Raw genomic sequence first — 20,247 nt, forward strand, 5'->3', positions numbered from 1 at the left:
AGTCCATTTTATAGTCAGTTTGCGTTTAGTTTCCTAGTTTTAATTGGTTTGTTTGTAATGTTTCATTTTTTTATTTTAAAACATATGTTTAACATTTTACATCTATTTTCTATTCATTTTAATTGATTGTTTTTCAAAAAAAAAAAAAAAAATGTAAAAAATAAAATTTCATTAAACGAATAGAAGTAAATTAATTAATGTTTAATTAATAAATTAAAAAAATAAAATATTGTGAGGGGGCACGGTGGCTTAGTGGTTAGCACGTTCGCCTCACACCTCCAGGGTCGGGGTTCGATTCCCACCTCCTCCTTGTGTGTGTGGAGTTTGCATGTTCTCCCCATGCCTCGGGGGTTTCCTCCGGGTACTCCGGTTTCCTCCCCCGGTCCAAAGACATGCATGGTAGGTTGATTGGCATCTCTGGAAAATTGTCCCTAGTGTGTGAATGTGTGAGTGTGTGTGTATGTGTGTGTGTGTGCCCTGGGATGGGTTGGCACTCCGTCCAGGGTGTATCCTGCCTTGATGCCCGATGACGCCTGAGATAGGCACAGGCTCCCCGTGACCCGAGGTAGTTCGGATAAGCGGTAGAAGATGAATGAATGAAATATTGTGCTTACAATAAGGGTTTGAAAAAATTAACACTGATTAAGAAAAAAAAATCTGTTTAATCTGTATGTAAATAAACAATTAGCATATTTTTTTATTGTGATAGTTTTAACTGCAGTAAAGAAAATAGAGCGAAGTTTTCTTTAATATTTGTAAATATTTATTGACACTTTATTGACAGAAATCGACATTTTTATTTATTTATATATTTATATATATATATATATATATATATATGAAAAATTTTACAGTTTAAAGCTTCGTTTGTTTCCATCGAGTTTGCGTGACTGAAATGAAATAAATTTTGTAAAATCAATTCAGTTCATTATATAAATTATTTAATCTTCTTATAAATAAAACGATACCGAAAGGAACAAAAGCAAAATAATTTTTAATAGCTTTTAAAAAAATTTAATAGCTTTTAATCAGTCTTTAATTGTTGTAGTGAAACGTTGTTGTAATCATCACACTATTAATACACACACTGGATCAGAAGCATTATGTATTTTGGTGAAATTTGTCATGATATTCATTTGATATCATCAAAAGGCCCAGCTATAATATAAACAAACAAACAAACATAAATAAATATTTTCTGCGCTCATTGAATTGAATGGAAACAGCACCATGATGGGAGAAGCAGAACCGTTCCTGCTGTCATCAAAGCATAGCTACAGCTGGTTGAAGGGGACCAAATCCATTGAAGATGTGATTTGGTTCCATTTTACCAGCTTTAGCAAAGCATTGGGCTCGTCAGCGTGGAATCCGCTGGTGGGACAGTCCAACTCGGAGACAACAGAACCTCCTGCGTCAACACTTCACCTGACCTGTTACTCAAGGGATCCTTTACTCCTTTTCTGTCCAAACACAGCAGGATTGTGTTATTGACTTTCCCACTACGTCTCAGCGTCCCCAAACACCCTCTGGCAAACTAGCGTCCCCTTTATTTCGCTCTTTGCCCGAGAAAGAAAAATCGCGGCCAAAGAAAAGGATAATAATAATCTGTCCTGGTACACTTGAGCCATTTTGGGGAGTCAGGTAGCAATTACAGCAGCTTGAAGGATGGGGCCTGGTGTCGCTCCGGCATTCGTCACATGTCCTACTTGCTCTGTTACAGTCATCACATTCTCTACCCGTACCAGCGCCAGTGTCCCATGGTGCACTGCGAAGCTTTGATCATTTTCCAGCTTAATTACAGAGAGTGGGGAGGGAAAGTGCTCCTCGGAGAGTCGTACCGATGTTAGAAAACAAATGCTGATATTTGTGCATTCCTCAAGACAACAGTTTCAGCACCCGGTTAAAGAATAAAGTGTTTTGGTTTTTTTTACGGCTGGTGCTCAATATGGCACTTGTTAAGCATCGGGTGGTGAAGTGCTATTTACAACGCCGATCCCCCTCCACGCTCGCGGCATCCCAGGCTACTCTCAAACCCCTAAATATGCAGGCCATAAGTGGGCAAAAGCCAGAGACAGCAGCTGAATGTTTTATAATGTCAGCATCTGCTGTGGATGTCTGTCAGGCCGAGGGGGTATGGGGGCGGGAGGAGTGGCGGATACACGAGCGATAGCGGTGACCCAACAGCACAAATTTGGAAAGAACAAAGTGCCACTATGACCAGACGGGAGAGTGCGGGATAGAAAGAGGAGTCGCCTACTTTCTGTCTCTATCACAACCAAAGGCATTAACACTATCTGTACATTGTCCTTCATTATCTCCCCTGCTGTTCACCTCCAACACAATTAAAGCTTCTCACTTTCTGGCTATTTATCTTTATAAATCAAGCGTGTCAAGGCCTCGTGTTTAGGAGAAACCACATACTTTAGAGGAGGGTTACGAAATATAGGGATTAGATAACGGCTTTAGGTACCTGTATAAGTCCCAAATCGCATAAGGACAGTTATCTTTATGCTAACTCGGAATGTTCAGAAAGCGTGACGTAATCCAGTGCGTAGAACACTGTAGAACATCTCGTCCCTCTAAAACGCCTCATCTTTTTGTCAAGAAATCAGCTGACAGCTGGAGTTTCCTGCTTTGTCACCTTTCTATGTCCTAATCTGACTTTTGTGGCCCGTCAAAAGCTTTTGTCAAGCCTCGCAAATGTGAACAAAACCAGATCAATGGGATCTTGATAAGCGTGTGCATTTTTCTAGATGGGTCTCCTCAGAAATTCCCTTCAAGTGTTTTTTTTTTTTTTTTTTTGATGATCAGGACTTTGGAAAAAGATTACGTCATTAATCGTTCAGCCATGGCAGAGGTACAGGCAGAGATGTGTCTGGCAATCGTTCAAGGCCTGTATTGCAGCAAATCGCCAATCACTGTCTTTCTGATGAGCTCGAGTTGCAGTAACGGACCTGTTAAAAATTTGCCATATTAAATAAAATTGTACATCATGCTAGCAGTCTTGCTCCAGTTTGTTATCTAGCATGCAAATTACTTTATTAGGGAGGATCACAATTGGACCGCTGGTGAAATCTCTGATGGTTCCTTCCAGAATACGTGCTCTGCATTTTTTTCAATCCAGCCCCCGAGCAACACTCGACACGTTCATACTTACCTGTAACCAACCTGAATCTGATGATCAGCACCTGACCAAGAATACATACTTCTTTACATTCCATAGCTATCATATGTTCATATGGGCACATAAAGAAGTATGTACACCAAGCAGGTAACCCCGAAGCAAAGCTCAGCATCCTTACCTTTTTTGGTTTGCTCTGGTAACATCAAAAGATTTGATATACAACCACAAGCATTTGTGTTCTGGGTTAGTCCAGAAGCGCAGTCGCCCCCTCCGTCTCTGCACAGTGCAATCTTATGGCAATACTCTGTATATAACGTAAGGTGACTTTGAGCAGAGCTTTAAAATAGACCTGCCGGCTCGTTCTCACCCAACCCATCAGAACTGGCTGTTCTCACCAGCATACATTAAGAGTGTACGGGTCCACACTGTACCGTCTGCTCCAGTGACCCTGGTCGTCCTCTAGAGATCGTACGAGGATCCACAAGGGAAAAACTGACAACAGCAGCACCCAGGACTTCTGATGCCAAGAAAAAAAAGGTGGCTAGAATCTTTTGTCCTGAGGGGAAAAAAAAAACTCCTGAAAAAGAAATGACACAAGGGAGAGTGTCCTTGCCATCTCATTTCTGTACTCCTTAAGGGGTAGCGCATTATAAAATCCTGTAAATTAAAGGCACAATCCATCCTTCATACCCACATTTTACCATCTCTTTATTTCCACGCAGCTGTCTGAACACGTCCACTAGTCCTACATCAGTCCGGTTGCTGATGTTTGAAATCGAGGTTGATCCAAGTGGAACAGGAAACTATTGTGACTGGGATTTGGGCTTTAGGTACACAGGCGAGGCCAGAGGTCACATGCAAGGGCTAATGCTCACTCAGCAGTTGCGGATTGGCCCTGGTACGCTGAGGCTTTCTTTTTTCTTTTTTTTAAGCCCTCTCCCTTTTTCTTACAGCGCCGTTTACTCATGTCCCATTTTGTCTTCTGATTGCATGCACTTCAGAAGCAGCAGCTGAGCCGAGGACGCTAGAGATCGATAACTGTTTGCGTGCTAGCGTGAAATGTTCAGTCACTCTCTAATGAATCTTTGCTCTAGCTCCACACATTCCACAAGTCAACGCCGCCCCTGTTTCACCCCCTACCTCTCCCTCCCTCCCTCCCTCCCTCCCTCCCTGCTGAAGCCCTATCGGACACAAGGCCCAGGAGGACAGGATGAGGGTGGAAAAATAACAGAAGGGCACTTAGACTTGCTATTCTGGGCACCGGTGGAAATCCTGGATGAGTTTTAGTGCTTGACATAGTTAGATATGTTGGCGTTGCATGACTGAACGCGATCCGTGAATGGTCGCCTGCTCCGGTGACACCACTATTTTCGAAAGGGGGTTGGACACAAAGTCCCCAGGTCCGAGTTATGACGTCCCATTTAGGAAATGTCACAGAGATCCGTGAGGTCCAATGTGGGAGGGCTTTCTTTGGGATTCAAGGCCTCATTGCGTTCATACAAGCAAAAGAAAAAATAAGGGTGTTTTCTCTTCAGTGGTCATTGGGGGAGTAGAGGTGGTGGTGCTGCAGCGTTCACAAAAAAAAAATGTGTGTGTTATTATCCTGAGAGTCATCAGTTTAGTAGTTGACACAAATACCCAGGAGCTACCCTGCGAAGCCTTCCCACCACACCACCCAAGAGAATTAATACACCACCACAGCTGTTTTCCGTCAGTCAGATCTCAACCCCCCACCTTGCGTCCTGCAGTGACACCGGCGTCTCTTGAACAGGAGCTCTCCAGATAACATAAACCTTTCGCCCTACCGTGATGGGACGTGTCCAGGAACTCCATGTAAGGTTTCAGAAATAAAACGTGTCCGTCACGTATCAAAAAAAATTTCAGATCTACTGTAGCAGCGCTGTAATAAAGGTGTGTCAGTGCCCCAGCAGAAAACTGTATTCCATTTTGAAGTACTGCAAAGTGGGAAAGTCCAAGCCAGAGGTCCAAATAATGACTGTTCTTTATAGAGGAGTGGATTTAAGTTAAGGAGTCCTTCATTAGATATCAGTTGCGCTGCAGCCATAAGTGGCTAATGAGCTAGAGAAGCCTGTGCTGCAGCAGACTGCCTGCCTGGGCAGCACTGGAATTGCGAGAGTGAGAGAGAGAGAGAGAGAGAGAAAGAGAGAGAGAGAAAGAGAATGTGAGAGGAAGGGAGGGAGGATGAAAATGAGAGAGAGAGAGAGAGAGAGAGAGGAAATCCATGTGGACAGTAGCAACTTTCCCCCAGTTCCAGCATCACCTGCTTCCGTATTGCCTTTCCTGTAAAAGGTTGAGTCGGAGGCGCATCCCAATGAGATGCAGTCACTTCATCCGATAGCAGTAGCTCTGTTGCTGCAGAACAGTAAATCGCACTCTTCATGCATGCACGCATACATGCATGCATGCGTGCACACCCAGTCTGACGAGCCACGTGCTTAAGAGGGAAAAGGGGGAAAAGACGTCAATGCGGATCGTCCGGCTTTGGGATGCAAAGTATCACTCAGAGGGAGGACGCGTGGAGCACGGAGCATATATTACCTGGCAGCGCTTTTTCCTCGCCGCTCCACTCCTCCCTCTTTGGTTTTTCTTCTCTGTGTGAAGAGCTGTAATGACCTCCGGCGTAGTTCTTCCAGATGCTGCAGCCATCGGATGCCGACTCGCTGAATCAGCTGCTCTAACCAGGGGGTGGGGTTGAAGGGGTATGAAGAGAGTGTGCTAGAGAGAGAGAGAGAGAGAGAGAGAGAAAGAGAGTGTGTGTAAGTCTAGAATGGGAGGAGGGGAGCGAGGGAGCAGTGAAGCTGGAGATAGAAGAAGGCACCCTTACCTTTAGGAAAGGATAGGCATCACGCTGACACGAGGAGCTGCTGTTGCTACTCTAAAGCCAGGCAGATGTAATTGCAGCACTTTTCCTTACAATCGTCTCTGGTGTGTGTGTGTGTGTGTGTGTGTGTGTGTGATCGGGAGATTCTGTAAAGATCTTCGAGGCGCCTGTGCTCCAGTTTTGCATCCCCCAAGCCCTATCTTTCTATAGCTCTTCTTATTTTTATTACAGAACATTTTACCCTTGTCATTTTTCCTCAGAAGTCCCTGGAAGCTTCTTTTAACAAGGATGTGTCTTTCTGATTAGTATGCAAGGTGTAGCATGCCGCGAACGGCTGATAAGTCTTTATGACGACTCCCTTCATTCGCCGTGAGGAAAATATCAAAGGTGAGACGAGGATCTGCGAAGATCAGTGTACTTTAGTGCGGATTTGTTAGCGTGCAGGAAAAAAGGTCAAAGATCAGAAACCAGGGACGGGGCGCACCACGGCACGGCGCAGTGCAGAGAGCTCCAAACTGTTTGCACTTCGGGGCGGAGGGAAAACCCTGCTCACATCAGTCACTATGCTTCTCTCTCTCTCTCTCTCTCTCTTGGGTCTCGCTCATCTCCCTGTGACCATATTTAGTCAAGTGGAGCAAAAAATAACCCCCTCCTCCACCCCCAGAGCAGTTTCTCTCTCCCCCACTACTCCCCCTTCCCCTCCTTTCCACAGCACCACCAGTGCCGCCGCCGCCACGGTGGTGCACAAGCTCCGGGAAACCTACCATCCGATGTTCCACCTATCGATTGTGCATCCTGCAAGGCAAGAAGCTCGGCTGCATTTTCGCAAGGAACCTGCTCGTCTGGCTGCCGTTCGCTGCTCTATTTTTAGTACTGCCAAATAAAGTGGTCTCTCATGGTCCCACTTGTGTTTCACTCACTCCCTTTTCCCCCCTTCTTGTGCTTTTCAATAGTTCCCTCCCTCCATTTTTTGGCATATTTTGAAACCTCTCCACCCCACCAAATACACAAGCACACCACCACCAACACCTCTCTCTCTCTCTCTCTCACTCTCTCTCACTCTATCTATCTCTCTCCCACTCTCTCTCTCTATCTCTCACTCACTCTCTCTCTCTCACTCACTCTCTTTCTATCTTTCACTCTCTATCTCTCACTCTCTCTCTATCTATCTATCTATCTATCTATCTATCTATCTATCTATCTATCTATCTATCTATCTATCTCACTCTCTCTCTCTCACACTCTCTATCTCTCTCTCTCTATCTATCTATCTATCTATCTATCTATCTCACTCTCTCTCTCACTCACTCTATCTTTCACTCTCTCTCTCTCTCTCTCTCTCTCTCTCTCTCACTCTCTCTCACTCTATCTATCTCTCTCCCACTCTCTCTCTCTATCTCTCACTCACTCTCTCTCTCTCACTCACTCTCTTTCTATCTTTCACTCTCTATCTATCTATCTATCTATCTATCTATCTATCTATCTATCTATCTATCTCACTCTCTCTCTCTCACACTCTCTATCTCTCTCTCTCTCTCTATCTATCTATCTATCTATCTATCTATCTCACTCTCTCTTTCTCTCTCTCTCTGTGTGTGTGTGTGTCTTAGGCAGTCCTCTTTTAAATAGTACCGGAACATGCTGCATATGGTACAGTAGATCTTGCCCCTGCTTACCTCTATACTTAGTAACGTGCACAGTTGGGTGTGAAAAAGCAAAAGGCGTGAGAGAAAATTGCAATCAGGTCTTATGAGTACTAAAGCGCAACATAAACATGCTACTTAACCAAACGTAGTTGTTTTTTTTCCCCCTCTTCTTCGATCAAAACTCACAGCTTGGACCGACCAGTTTTGGGTGTGGGTGTGGCTTGAAAATGATCTAGTTATAATGCCAGTTCTGGCATTTTGACATCTTTTTGTCATATATAACTAGATCATTTTCAAGCCACACCCAATTAAATCTCCAGATATTTGTAGCAATAATCTTTAAGATTAGCATTGACTCGTGCATGGTCTCAGCTTGCAAATCCAAATTTCTTAATTGCTCTGCTTTACCATTCAGATCCGGTTTGTTTTGCTCTCTCCAATTTTTCTCGTATTGTGTGAAGTGCAATTCAATTACTCTGTTGTCAGCCCTAAATATATAGCCATTCGATTGCTCTGTATTTATGGGTCGTACAAGGATTGACTACGTGCCAGGTGTAATGCACTCCCCTGACTAATGCTTCTCTGCCACTAGACATGGCCAAACAAACCACAACACATTCACCGGCTCTTGTTTGGTATTTTTACTTGCTCTACATGCTGGAAATGCTTTCAGTCATTATCTGCCTAACAATTAGCAAAGTTCATCTTTTTTTTTTCAGGACCCAGCGTTTAGCTCAAATGTGAGCCGTTGCTCCGGAGTCTCATTTACTGATGGGAACTAACAATACCAATCAATCTCCTCGACCCTTACGGTTTAACTGAGAACTTTGTCAATAAAGGAAAGACCAACAAAAAGGATGTGGTGGTGTGTGTTAAATTAAATTTACATTTACGGCATTTGGCAGACGCTTTTACTCAGAGCAACGACTTGCATTTTATACAACTGAGCAATTGAGGGTTAAGGGCCTTGCTCAGGGGCCCAGCAATGGCAGCTTGGTGGATTCAAACTTGCGCTCTTCTGATTGGTAGGCCAACACCATAGTCACTAGTAGGGTTGGGTATCAAAAGAAATTTTCCGGTTCCAGTTCTGCCTTATGATTCCCGGTTCTGATTCCGATTCCATAATAAAATAAATCGTCGCTGTCAGACGGAATCCTCGTATCTCCAAAACCGTTACTTTTCAGGAAATTAAAAAAACGCCGTACCTTATCTGCAGTGCACAGGGTTTAGTCCGCGTTGCAGTGGATTGTCTTGCGCTAAATTCCTGTCCTCAGACGAGCACCAGAACTAGCGGGGGTCAAGATTTTTTTTTCTTTGAGCCCAGTGTTTTGAAGACATTTACCTCAGAAGACGTGTTGATTCGTTGCGACTCTTCTTGAGGAGAAATATGCCGTGAAGCTCTCCCACGGAGTGAGGAAGAGGTGGACAGTTGAAGTGTCCAATGGAGTTATGAGATTTGCGCTCAAGCTATTTTCAAGACTTTAGATTGGTTAATAACTTGTAAAAATAACAGACCCACGTGGGGACTGACCAATAGCATCGATATGTGAAAAAATATGAAATTGACCAAATTTGGACATACGAGGTTTCCGCCCAACAGCGACGCTATGTGAAAAATAATGCACAATACTGAAACAATTCCATTTGTGTTTATTAATCACTCTTTAAATATTTTAAACAGAGCATTTCAATTCATATCAATTTAAATTGAAATAAATCCAACATCATATTTAACATCCAGAATTACAACTTAGCAAAACAGTTAGCAATTTTTCTGAAGAAACATTAACATGTCTGCTTTCTCTGGGAGAAGACGAGACCTTTCCTGGCTTATTGTATCTCCAGCTGTGGAGAAAACCCTCTCAGAGGGGGGAGATTTGCTTCATTGTTGTAGCTTTGGAAATGAATCCACACTTTAGATGTTTTTTAGACATGTTTAACACAAAGTGTACCTCAGCACAGCTGAGCGAGTGACTGATTTCTGTGGTAAGCTGCGTTAATTTGGTTGCATGACTGTAAACAGTGTAAACAATGAATATACATGAGGTAAGACATGGATGGCTATTTAAAGTGACCGCTCCCAGCGCTTTGCCCGTCATCGCATCGGAACCGTGTTTGGAACTGAACCTTAAAAATTCCGCGTGGTTCCGGTTCCTGTTAAAAAACAGAACCGGTTCTGAATAAGAACCGGTTCTCGGTTCCCAACACCATAGTCACTAGGCTACTACACGTTTTACGCTTTCAGAAGGTTGGTCTTTTTTCATTGCTACCTTTAAAACAAATTTGCTACAGTATGTATTATCGTTCTTGTCATTTTCATTATTAAAGTGTACAGACTTTGTGGAAAATAATAAAAAATCCAAGACTTCCACTTCACAGCATTGTGAAACCCTCCCAAAACTTTGTGTAACGTGATTTTATAAAACAACAAACAAGTCATTATTACAAAGCTACTCTTTTTAACAGCTATAGATCTGTTTGGCAGACTGAAGGCAACAAACCGAGCAGATGTTGATGTTTCAGACTATAGAAGACCCCATCGTATGGCGGGTTTTTCTTTTGCTTTTTTCAGGCGTTATTTACCTCCCTGAGCTGACACACGGCAAGCCAAGAAAGTTTTCAACATCCAGAACGGTTCTAGTCAAAATTTAGCCATAGTGTCTAAAAGCATTCCTTCAACTTCTTTCCAAATTGCTTTCTAAGAGACACAAATAAAGTTTACGACACAGCCTTGTCTTTCTCCTGAGTTGAAGCGCGCCTATATAATAAGTGCTGAGCTCGAATTTGAACTTAACAAAGCGTGTCATGAATCACTTCTGTACCTCGCGGGCGGGGCTCGAACAGGCGCCCATCCGTGATTTGCGAAAGTTTTAACCAGCGGATTTAATTACTATGACCTCTTCACCTGGAGGAAGACAAACCACTCCTTTAATGTTATTGGTTGCTGAATCATTTAGGCTTGGCTCTTAGAGTCAAGGATTTTGTTTTTGTTTATTTTTTCTGATCTGTCTAAAGGCCAATTCTTATTTATACGAGATTGCTATAAAGCAAGTGAATGCCATACATATAAATTAAGACCACAGTCCACAGTTTTCCCTCCTCTCTCCATTTCATTCTTGGCATTGTGCACTTTCGAACTCACTGCAAGCTCTATTACTCCCAAACGCTTGTGACAAGGCTTCTTGAGTAGTCACTTGGTACACTCGTTCTCCCTTAAAGCTTTCTATCATCGGGTGGCTAAAGCTGCTGAGCGGCACACAGCATAAAAGTGATTTATTGCAGGCCACCCCGAGTCGCGGCGAGGAAAGCCTGTAGCAGCCGATCTCCCGAGCTCCAGCTTACATTCCTTATAGCCGCAGCTCCGCCTCCACCCTTCAACTTCGTGCTCTGTCTCTTTTGTATACGTAAACCAGGCTGTGAAAGACATCGAATTTGCAACATGTGGTCAGACTCGCGGCTCTGCGTTATCACGTACACGGATTCTTAATTTAACAAGGTATATTGACAGCTTGCTCTGATTAATAATTCATCGATACTGATAGTTAAAGCGGCATCAAATATCGCGTCGCTTCTTTAGCGTTAACCCGGAGTTACATACGGCTTCAGACAGAATACTCGGCCTCCTTGAGAACTTCGGTGTAACTTTATTGGCCACAAGCTTCAGAATCATAAAGTTTACCTTATGGACTTACTACCTTTCCCTGCAGTATAGACCCCGTCACTTCAGGAAAAAAGATCCAAGCCGTCCCGTCGTACCTTGGGGGTTTTTTAAGCAGCAGTGAGATATTCTAGCACGATTGGCTAGCATGATTTATTATCATTTTTTTAAATGATGTTAATTCCAATCCGAATTGACATCATTTCGTATTTCCTTATGAAAGGAGGAATCGTCCAGGAATCGCTCAACAAAACACACAAGAATAAAACATGGATGACATTTAAAACAACTCGGGTTTTAGGGACGTAAACATCGGTATAGCTTACATACGTATATGTTATGGTCATGTGACCTTTTAATCATCAAGCTGACCACAAGTTCAATAATAAAGCAGTGCATTTGTATTACAGTGACGTGTAAGTTGTACGCGTGGACGTTTTTGTGAGATGACCGTGTAGTAAACGTTGCAACAATGATGCCTCGTTTATACAGACATTGCTTATTCCTTCTTTATCTCGTATACATTGTGAAATCGTACCCCCATCCGAATAGTGCTCTCACTTTTCGTCGATAATCTAAAATACAGTTGCGCTACTGATTACTCTGGTACAAGATTAGCACATTCCGACCTTTCCCCTAAAATCATGTGTCCACCAAGACTAGGACAAAGGACGTATCAGTCCAACAAGTCTCCAGGGGTCAATCTGAGAGCTTGTGCTTCCTTTTGGTTTGGATCAGACTGTGGCCAGATGCCAAGCGTTTCACTCGTCTGGTATAATTCTGAGAGACACGGGCTGTACACAACGCCGAAGTCGAGTCGAGTGAGAAGCAGCAGGCCAGACTTGGGGGAAGACCAAAAATGCTTCTCGCATGCTTTGTTTGTCTCCACTGGAACTATGTATCATGTCAAAGAACGGACTGTAATGCTTTCGGTGATGAGACCACGCATTCATGTCGATCAAAAACTCTAATCAGTTTCCAAAAGGCTAAAACGTCACGTTCGATTAATTTGGCGTCTATGTAGAGTTAGTTTCGTTTCTCTACGTCTATAGCTTTGCCTGGATTGCTAAAAATTAGACATTTGCTTAGAGATGGTAACATTTTCTGTTTAGCAGTTATATTCATCACTGTGGTTATATGAGAGACACCAGAAATTTATCCAGACTTCAGTTCAACCTGTACATTACTGTTTGTAGCATTTATGCTGTTAGCAAAACGTTCCAACCTGCACTAGAGGTTCGTGATCAATTATTTATTTATTTGTTTGTTTGTTTTTCTCTTGATCTGGTAGGACTTAGTTTCTCTTTTATTGCTGACACAACAGTTACAAGATTTCCTGGTGGGAATCTTGGGAAAATCCTTAACCGAAGGCATCTGTTGCGATAAGCAACAATTATCCAAGGATTACAGCGTATTTGGGGTTTGATGCATTTGATTGTTTTATTTCTTGCTAGTTGGTTCAAGGTCAGAATTTAAAACTCTAAACTGACGTACCATCGTACGTTTGTGTGTCTCATCATCATGTTAAATGTACAGACCTGGTTTTGACATATAATAAACGTTTTGCTATATAATGTTAGCTATTCTATTCAGTCTTCTTTAATGTCTAGCCCAATAATTAAAAATGCTAAAACTTCGGTCCTGAACGTTGCCTGTATACAAACCGTGCTCAGGTGGACCGAACTCCCTCACAGCTGGTAAACGGTGTGGAAATGAAGTGATTTAAAGGCTGAGATTTATAACCTCACTATATATCAGCAGAGGCTGCTCTATCCCTCTACGTCGGCTAAGAGGCAGTCAGCCACCGATCGAAAACTCTGGTCCAAGGCGTCGAATTCTACATAACATGAAGACAAAAACTCCTCACTTTGTTTTTATCTCCGCTTTATTCCTTGAGTTTTAGTTTTGCTCAAGCTTTAGGTTCTAGAATATCTTGTGCCCCTTTTCCACCAAGGCAGTTTGAGTGCTGGTTCGGAGCCTAATTTAGAACCAGTTCTTTCTTTTTCGACAGCCAAAGCACCGGCTCTGAACCAGGAAAAGTGGTTCTTAAGTAGCAACAAAACGTTGCTGGTCTAGACTTAATAACCGCTTGTGTCAGGGGCTGTGGGCGGGGCTACTGTTAGCGTATTTGGTAATGTACCTTAAGTATACTAATGTTTAATACACTTTTACTTTACCGCGATATGATACATTATCAGCACACATGATAGTAAGTAGCTACATGCTAAGGCTAACTTTTTTCTGTGTTAATGATAAAATAACATTATGTACTTTCTCGATAACAACCTCCGTTTATACAGATTACACGGAGCTGCACGTACACGTTGGATTCGCCACGTTTGGGTGTTAATGTAGGTTCACAAAGCCATGAGCATTGACAGAAAAGCAACATCCGCCATTGTTGATGTGTTTGTGTTTGCCGCTGCTGCGCTAACGTTGCTGTGTAACGTGACACGTATACAGTGACGTCAGACTCGGCTCTTTGACGGCTCTCTAGCCGGTGGAAAGGCAAACCGGTTCTTAGAAGGTTCACCAGTGGAACCAACTTTGAACCAGCACCGTCACTAGCTCTGAACCAGTACCCGGTTCTTTTTGATGGAAAAGGGGCATTGGTCACATGGTCATTTATTATTCTACATATCTATAGCCATTTCTACATCACGATCACCCGAATAAAAACCTACGTTAAATAGCGCTACTCTGATTTATATTTATACCAAAAACAATCCCTGGTATTAGAGCAAAGCAGTCTGATAAATGAGCTTTTTTACCAGAGTGCCTAGAGGAACTGAGCATGTGTATATATAATTGGGTCATGGATATTACTGTGCCATTGGGTCCCTCGTTGACTCCGAACGATTTGTATAAGAAGGGCCATCTGTAATGGTAAATGAATACTTTGTTAAAGCGAGTTGTCATCCCTGCTCATTTTTTCCTCCCATTGACCTTGCGTTAAGATACCAGTTTTGATCTAACGGCTAACGTAGGTTGCTCGATAGCTAAAGCCAATCTCTTTAGAAATTCACCAGACAACTCCGATACTTCGAATAGCATTAGATCAAAGCATGCAGTCTAGCACTGATGAATACAGAGGAAGGTCAAAGCGAAGAGAAATTTATGCAAGTCACAGCTGACACTAGCTGCTCTTTATCGAGCCGCTCGAGACGTCCCTTCAAACGTATTCATTTCCTTTTCTAAATATTGTATGTAAAGATCTCATTCTTTTTTTTTTTTTTTTTTTTTAAATTAATCTAGTTTATATATATATTTTTTTACTTTCTTATGCTTCATTACTTGCATGCCTGATAGAGTGTCTTGGTCAGGTTTAAGGGCTAGAACCATTAGGCTAGAACAACTCATTTTGTGCTTTTGGACTACTATCACGATTGGAAGTTAGTTGTGATGTTGCGATGTCAGATCGGTTGTGTTGTCTGGATGGAAACTACCCCTAACTACCCCTATTTGGCAATTGGTCAAATTGTAAATTTGGTCTAAAGAGTGTAAAACAAACGAAGCATCCGTGTTTCAACCCTTCAGATCAAGTCCTTGCTTTGTACTGAGAGAGATGTTCTGAATATCTGAGATGAAACAGATGTCTTGACAAACTGTTATGATGGCTTGAATAACAGTGCGCATTCTGGTATTCGTAACAGGCCTCGTTTAATGGGGAGAACAGGAGCATGTCCAAGTATTTATTTATTTTTTTTCTATACACATCATCGCAATGTCATTATTAACACTATTTAGTTATGACATGCTCATGCCACTTCTCTTCCTTTCTGGGCATGATGGCCAGGATATGCGGTTGGTCTTCCATTATGATTATTGCCCTCCCTGCTACTTCGACAAAGTTTGTCTGACCACCGTCGAGGAAGGAATATAACTGTGCTGTGTGACTGCCAAGCTTTTTTCAGCAGCATCGAGCTTCTGCGCTACAACAAATTACAGCGCTGCTGCTCGAGACAACAGACCCTACCGGTGCACACCCAGGGGACGTTTGCGTCTCACAGGGTGACCCAGTTCCATCATGCTTCTCTTTCGCCTATTTTATTTCTTCCTTGCTTTTTTCCCCCCTGCGTCGATTGCTTGTTTAACTTCAACGTTTGTCAGTCAAATTGATAGCAGATTTTTTTTTTTCCTTTGCTAAGCAAATCATTTTCCGAAAGGTTTAAAGGTGACACGTACCTTGGAATTCTGCAGTTTTTATTTCAATATAACTGCAATGCAGCAATGACAGAAAGCCATATTAATATTAATGTCTGCCTATTTTTGCCAACCTGTCACTCCAATGTGCTAAGTGAGCATCAACTTTTTGACCAGACTGAGTGACCAAGATTAGGGGTTTGAACTGCCAAGTCCTGACAGCTTCAAGCTACCACTCCTTTGCCTAGGAGTTCCCCTCAGGGTACATGAGATAAGCACTTCTCTTTGAAAGTAAACCTGACTTGGTTCTCGTTTGCCAAGGGAGTACTTCTCAAATGTTTGGGGTCTGATGCTGGCGCTATGACCTCACTCACTCATCTTCTACCACTTATCCGAACTACCTCGGGTCACGGGGAGCCTGTGCCTATCTCAGGCGACATCGGGCATCAAGGCAGGATACACCCTGGACGGAGTGCCAACCCATCGCAGGGCACACACACACTCATTCACTCACGCAATCACACACTACGGACAATTTTCCAAACTACCATGCATGTCTTTGGACCGGGGGAGGAAACCGGAGTACCCGGAGGAAACCCCCGAGACACGGGGAGAACATGCAAACTCCACACACACACAAGGCGGAGGCGGGAATCGAAGCCCCAACCCTGGAGGTGTGAGGCGAACGTGCTAACCACTAAGCCACCGTGCCCCCATGCCCTATGACCTTTGGTAAGTAAATCATTGCACTTTTGTTGCAAGTGCAAAAGTTAACCCTTGGATCTAGGGCCTGACGGTGCCAAGTAGTTCCCTCACTTTTGCCTACGCTTGCCTTTCTAGAAAATCCTGCCAAATCAGGGGAATGTGAGTTCTCTTGTGTTTGGGCTTAATTTGCCAAGACAGTATTTAGTTCAGAATTTGCACAGTTTATTGTCTGTTTTGTCTTTGCATCTATTAAATATGTCCAGATACAAGTGCAAAACCAAAGCCGTATTTAAAACTGGGTTAAAGTGTGAGGTTGGCACTTATAGATAAACAGTGCGGTGCACCGCATGGCCAAATGACTAAGACTATTGACTGGCATCGCAAAAGGGTTTCTTCGTCTTTGCATACCTTCTATTTTCTCTGTGATCCCGGTAAAGCAGGGGACCACATGTACACCAAGACGTAAGACTCGAGCATGATCTTTGTAATTTTTTTTTTTTGTTTGTTTTTTTTTTTTGCGCATTACATCTATAACAAAATGTCTTGGTAATGGAAAAAGTAGTTGAGTCCAGATGCAAATGCAAAACCCAAACCAGAATTATACCCCAGTTTGTGTGTGAGGTTGGCAGTTGCATTACCAAGTGGCCAAGACCTGGGACAGACACGAGCATACAGTTCGTTCACCTTCACAAACCTCCACTTTTCTACGAGACGCGACAAAGCAGGAAGCCTGGATTACGCCAAGGTTTACATTTACGCCATTTAGCAGACACCCTTATCCAGAGTGACTTACAACTGAGCAACTGAGGGTTAAGGGCCTTGCTCAGGGGCCCAGCAGTGGCAGCTTGGTGGACCTGGGGTTCGAACCCATGACCTTCCGATCAGTAGCCCAGCACCTTAACCACTGAGCTACCACATCACAACCTAGGTTCACAACCTCGGGCATTAACGCTGACCTCAGGTAGGATTATAATTGTACTTTTGATTGACCGTTTTTGTCATCGGCTCTGTTAATAAATATGCCGTCACAATGCATCGGTTTCCGGAGACAAGTGCGAAACCAAACCTGTATGTACGTATATATAAAACACGGATGGAGGTCGTATGGATTTTGTGTGTGCAGCATGTACACTGCAGTGCAGCTGCTTTGCTCTGCAGCCCTCTGAGTGTATATACTGCTGCTGACTCTCTCTCTCTCTCTCTCTCTCTCTCTCTCTCTCTCTCTCTCACACTCCCTCAGAAAAAAGGCTGGTTTTAGCGTAATCCATCGTGTAGCCCCAGAGGCTGCCGGAGTCCAGCACTTGTCTCAATACGGACATTTTTATCAATTTGTTCTACCAGATAGATGTATTTTCTATAATTTTGCTCTTTATTTTCTCCCCTCCCCTCCCCCACTCCATTTCTTCCTGCTTGCTTTCCTGGAAGTCTTGATCTGGCTTAAGCATTGATTGGGGATGTCAGATCCGGTGAGAACCGTCATAAAGCCTGCGCAGCTTGCTGAGTTTTCTTATAAGCACGGCGTTCTTTCTCTGCTCAGTTTGGCTTCTGTTCTCCCGAACGTAACCTCTTCACACTCACAACAGCAGCGTTAATCTTTCTCAGATCTCATCTCCTCGTTTTTTTTTTTTTTTGTTCTTCTTTTCAATTCCCTTACATTTACTTTCTCTCTTGCGTGTCATACAACACAACCTTTTCTCTACCTGCTCTTGTCTCAGCTTACCTTTTGCTCCCGTACCTACTCTCTCTCTCTCTCTCTCTCTCTCTCTCTCTCTCTCTCTCTCTCTCTCTCTCTCTCCCCCCCCAGCTGTAAACGATTTCTCATCTCAAGCTTCCCTCGTTTAGAGGTTTGCCTGCCCGTTGCAGGTGCCACACAGATTCCCAATCAGCTTCCTAACACCACCTCCCCCTCAACACAACTCCAGTCTTTGAGCAGTTTTTGTCTCCCACTGATCTGGAGTCAGACTCGGTGTGTCGGTCCTTGCGGACTGGATGTAGGAAGAGGAGAAGAAAACTGATTCCAGGCTCACATCAGGCCCTGCAGTGCTTCCCAGGACTCTGTACCCTCTACATAACCTTCACACCCCACACTGCAAGCCCTCCATTACCAGCAGCTTGTATTAGCTATAAAATCAGTGGTGTCCTCATAGGCAGAATGTCTGTTTGAAATGTAAGAGTGTGTTCAGGAGTTTACGCCCTGTGTCGCCGCTGACTTTACACTGATTACTGATTAGGGTTATTGTGCTCAACATTCTCTTCTCTTTTTCTCTGGTCCTGTTGTTTCAGATTTACACCTACAAGATAGGTTAAAAAATAAATGATAACCTCTCTGTCTCTCTCTCTCTCTCTCTCTCTTCCTCTGTCTCTCTCTCTGTCTGTCTCTCTCTCTCTCTCTCTCTCTCTCTCTCTCTCTCTCTCTCTCTCTCTCTCTCTCTCTCTCTCTTACTCTCTTTCTCTCTTCCTCTTACTCTCTTTCTCTCTTCTTGCTCTCTCTCTCTCTTCTCTCTCTCTCTCTCTCTCTTCTCTCTCTCTCTCTTCCTCTGTCTCTCTCTCTCTCTCTCTCTCTCTCTCTCTCTCTCTCTCTCTCTCTCTCTCTCTCTCTCTCTCTCTTACTCTCTTTATCTCTTCTTGCTCTCTCTCTCTCTCTCTCTTCCCTCTCTCTCTCTCTCTCTCTCTCTCTATCTATCTATCTTTCTGGATTTTTTTTCTTTTTCTCACCCTTTCTCTGTCCCTTCTTTCTTGCTTTTCTCTTTTTCTTTTTTGCTTTTTTCTTTATTTCCTTCCATATATTCTGTTTATTCCTTTCTTTTTCGTTTGGTTTTTCTTTTTATCTTTCTCTCATTTCTTCTCTCTCACTTTTGCTTCATTTTTCATTCTTTGTGTATTTCTTTTCTTTCTTGCTCTCATCTTTCTTCTTTGTTTATTCCGTTCAAATTTTCCTCCCCATTTCTCTTATTCTTTCTCTTGTCTCTCTCTCTCTCTCTCTCTCTCTCTCTCTCTCTCTCTCTCTCTCTCTCTCTCAGTGCCATGCGCGTGCTGTTATCCAAGCTGCCACGGCCATGGATCGTGGATGAGAAGAAAGACGACGGCTACACTGCCCTTCACCTGGCTGCACTTAACAATCACGTAGAGGTGGCAGAGCTTCTGGTCCACCAGGTACACACACACACACACACACACACACACACACTTCTCATGCACTATTGTAACAGTCAGTTTCCCTCCTGGAGTGTCAGTAATCCTGTAAGATTATCCGATCCATTTGGAAGTGTGAAAGCACCTGCGCTTACAACTACCATAAACGCTCAACATTAATTGAGGCTGATAATTGATCCACTTACGGTAATTATAGTTGGAGGGCTCAGAAAAGAGCTCTTGAGAGCCTTGTGGTCCTCATGCTGTTTACTAGATCATCACAGAGCTCACGTGAGTCAACACTCAGGTCAGACATCCAATAAAGAAATGAGAGGAAGAATCACTTTTCTGCTTATGTGAAGTCTGGCACCAAGGTTATAAATAAATAAATAAATTATATATATATATATATATATATATATATATATATATATATATATATATATATATATATATATATATATATATATATATATAAATAAATTATATCAATTAGATGTTCTTCCAGGGGACACGGTGGCTTAGTGGTTAGCACGTTCGCCTCACACCTCCAGGGTTGGGGGTTCGATTCCCGCCTCCGCCTTGTGTGTGTGGAGTTTGTATGTTCTCCCCGTGCCTCGGGGGTTTCCTCCGGGTACTCCGGTTTCCTCCCCCGGTCCAAAGACATGCATGGTAGGTTGATTGGCATCTCTGGAAAATTGTCCCTAGTGTGTGATTGTGTGTGTGAATGAGAGTGTGTGTGTGTGTGTGTGTGCGCCCTGAGATGGGTTGGCACTCCGTCCAGGGTGTATCCTGCCTTGATGCCCGATGTCGCCTGAGATAGGCACAGGCTCACCGTGGCCCGAGGTAGTTCGGATAAGAAAGTAGAAAATAGAGCTAGTGATTTAGAGCACCGTATGGAATATAACCTCCTAAATTTTTACTTATGGTAATTGTAATTTTTTTTTTTTATTTATTTTTGACTTACAGTGCCCAAGGCAAGGGTGCCAATACTTAG

At 43.2% G+C, this 20,247-nt stretch overlaps 1 protein-coding gene across 6 annotated transcripts in view; it reads left to right on the top strand.

The window, feature by feature from the left end:
* The window catches only part of mib1 (MIB E3 ubiquitin protein ligase 1), a 49,967-nt gene that overhangs the window by 19,433 nt on the left and 10,287 nt on the right, over positions 1 to 20,247 (top strand). For all 6 annotated transcript variants that reach the window (XM_060867886.1, XM_060867921.1, XM_060867904.1 and 3 more), the window contains one exon: positions 19,139 to 19,271. In XM_060867886.1, coding sequence (XP_060723869.1) covers positions 19,139 to 19,271 — 133 coding nt within the window. The remainder of the gene's footprint in view (positions 1 to 19,138; positions 19,272 to 20,247) is intronic.

Source organism: Tachysurus vachellii, chromosome 1, assembly GCF_030014155.1.
Source record: "Tachysurus vachellii isolate PV-2020 chromosome 1, HZAU_Pvac_v1, whole genome shotgun sequence".
Classification (NCBI taxonomy): Eukaryota; Metazoa; Chordata; class Actinopteri; order Siluriformes; family Bagridae; genus Tachysurus; species Tachysurus vachellii.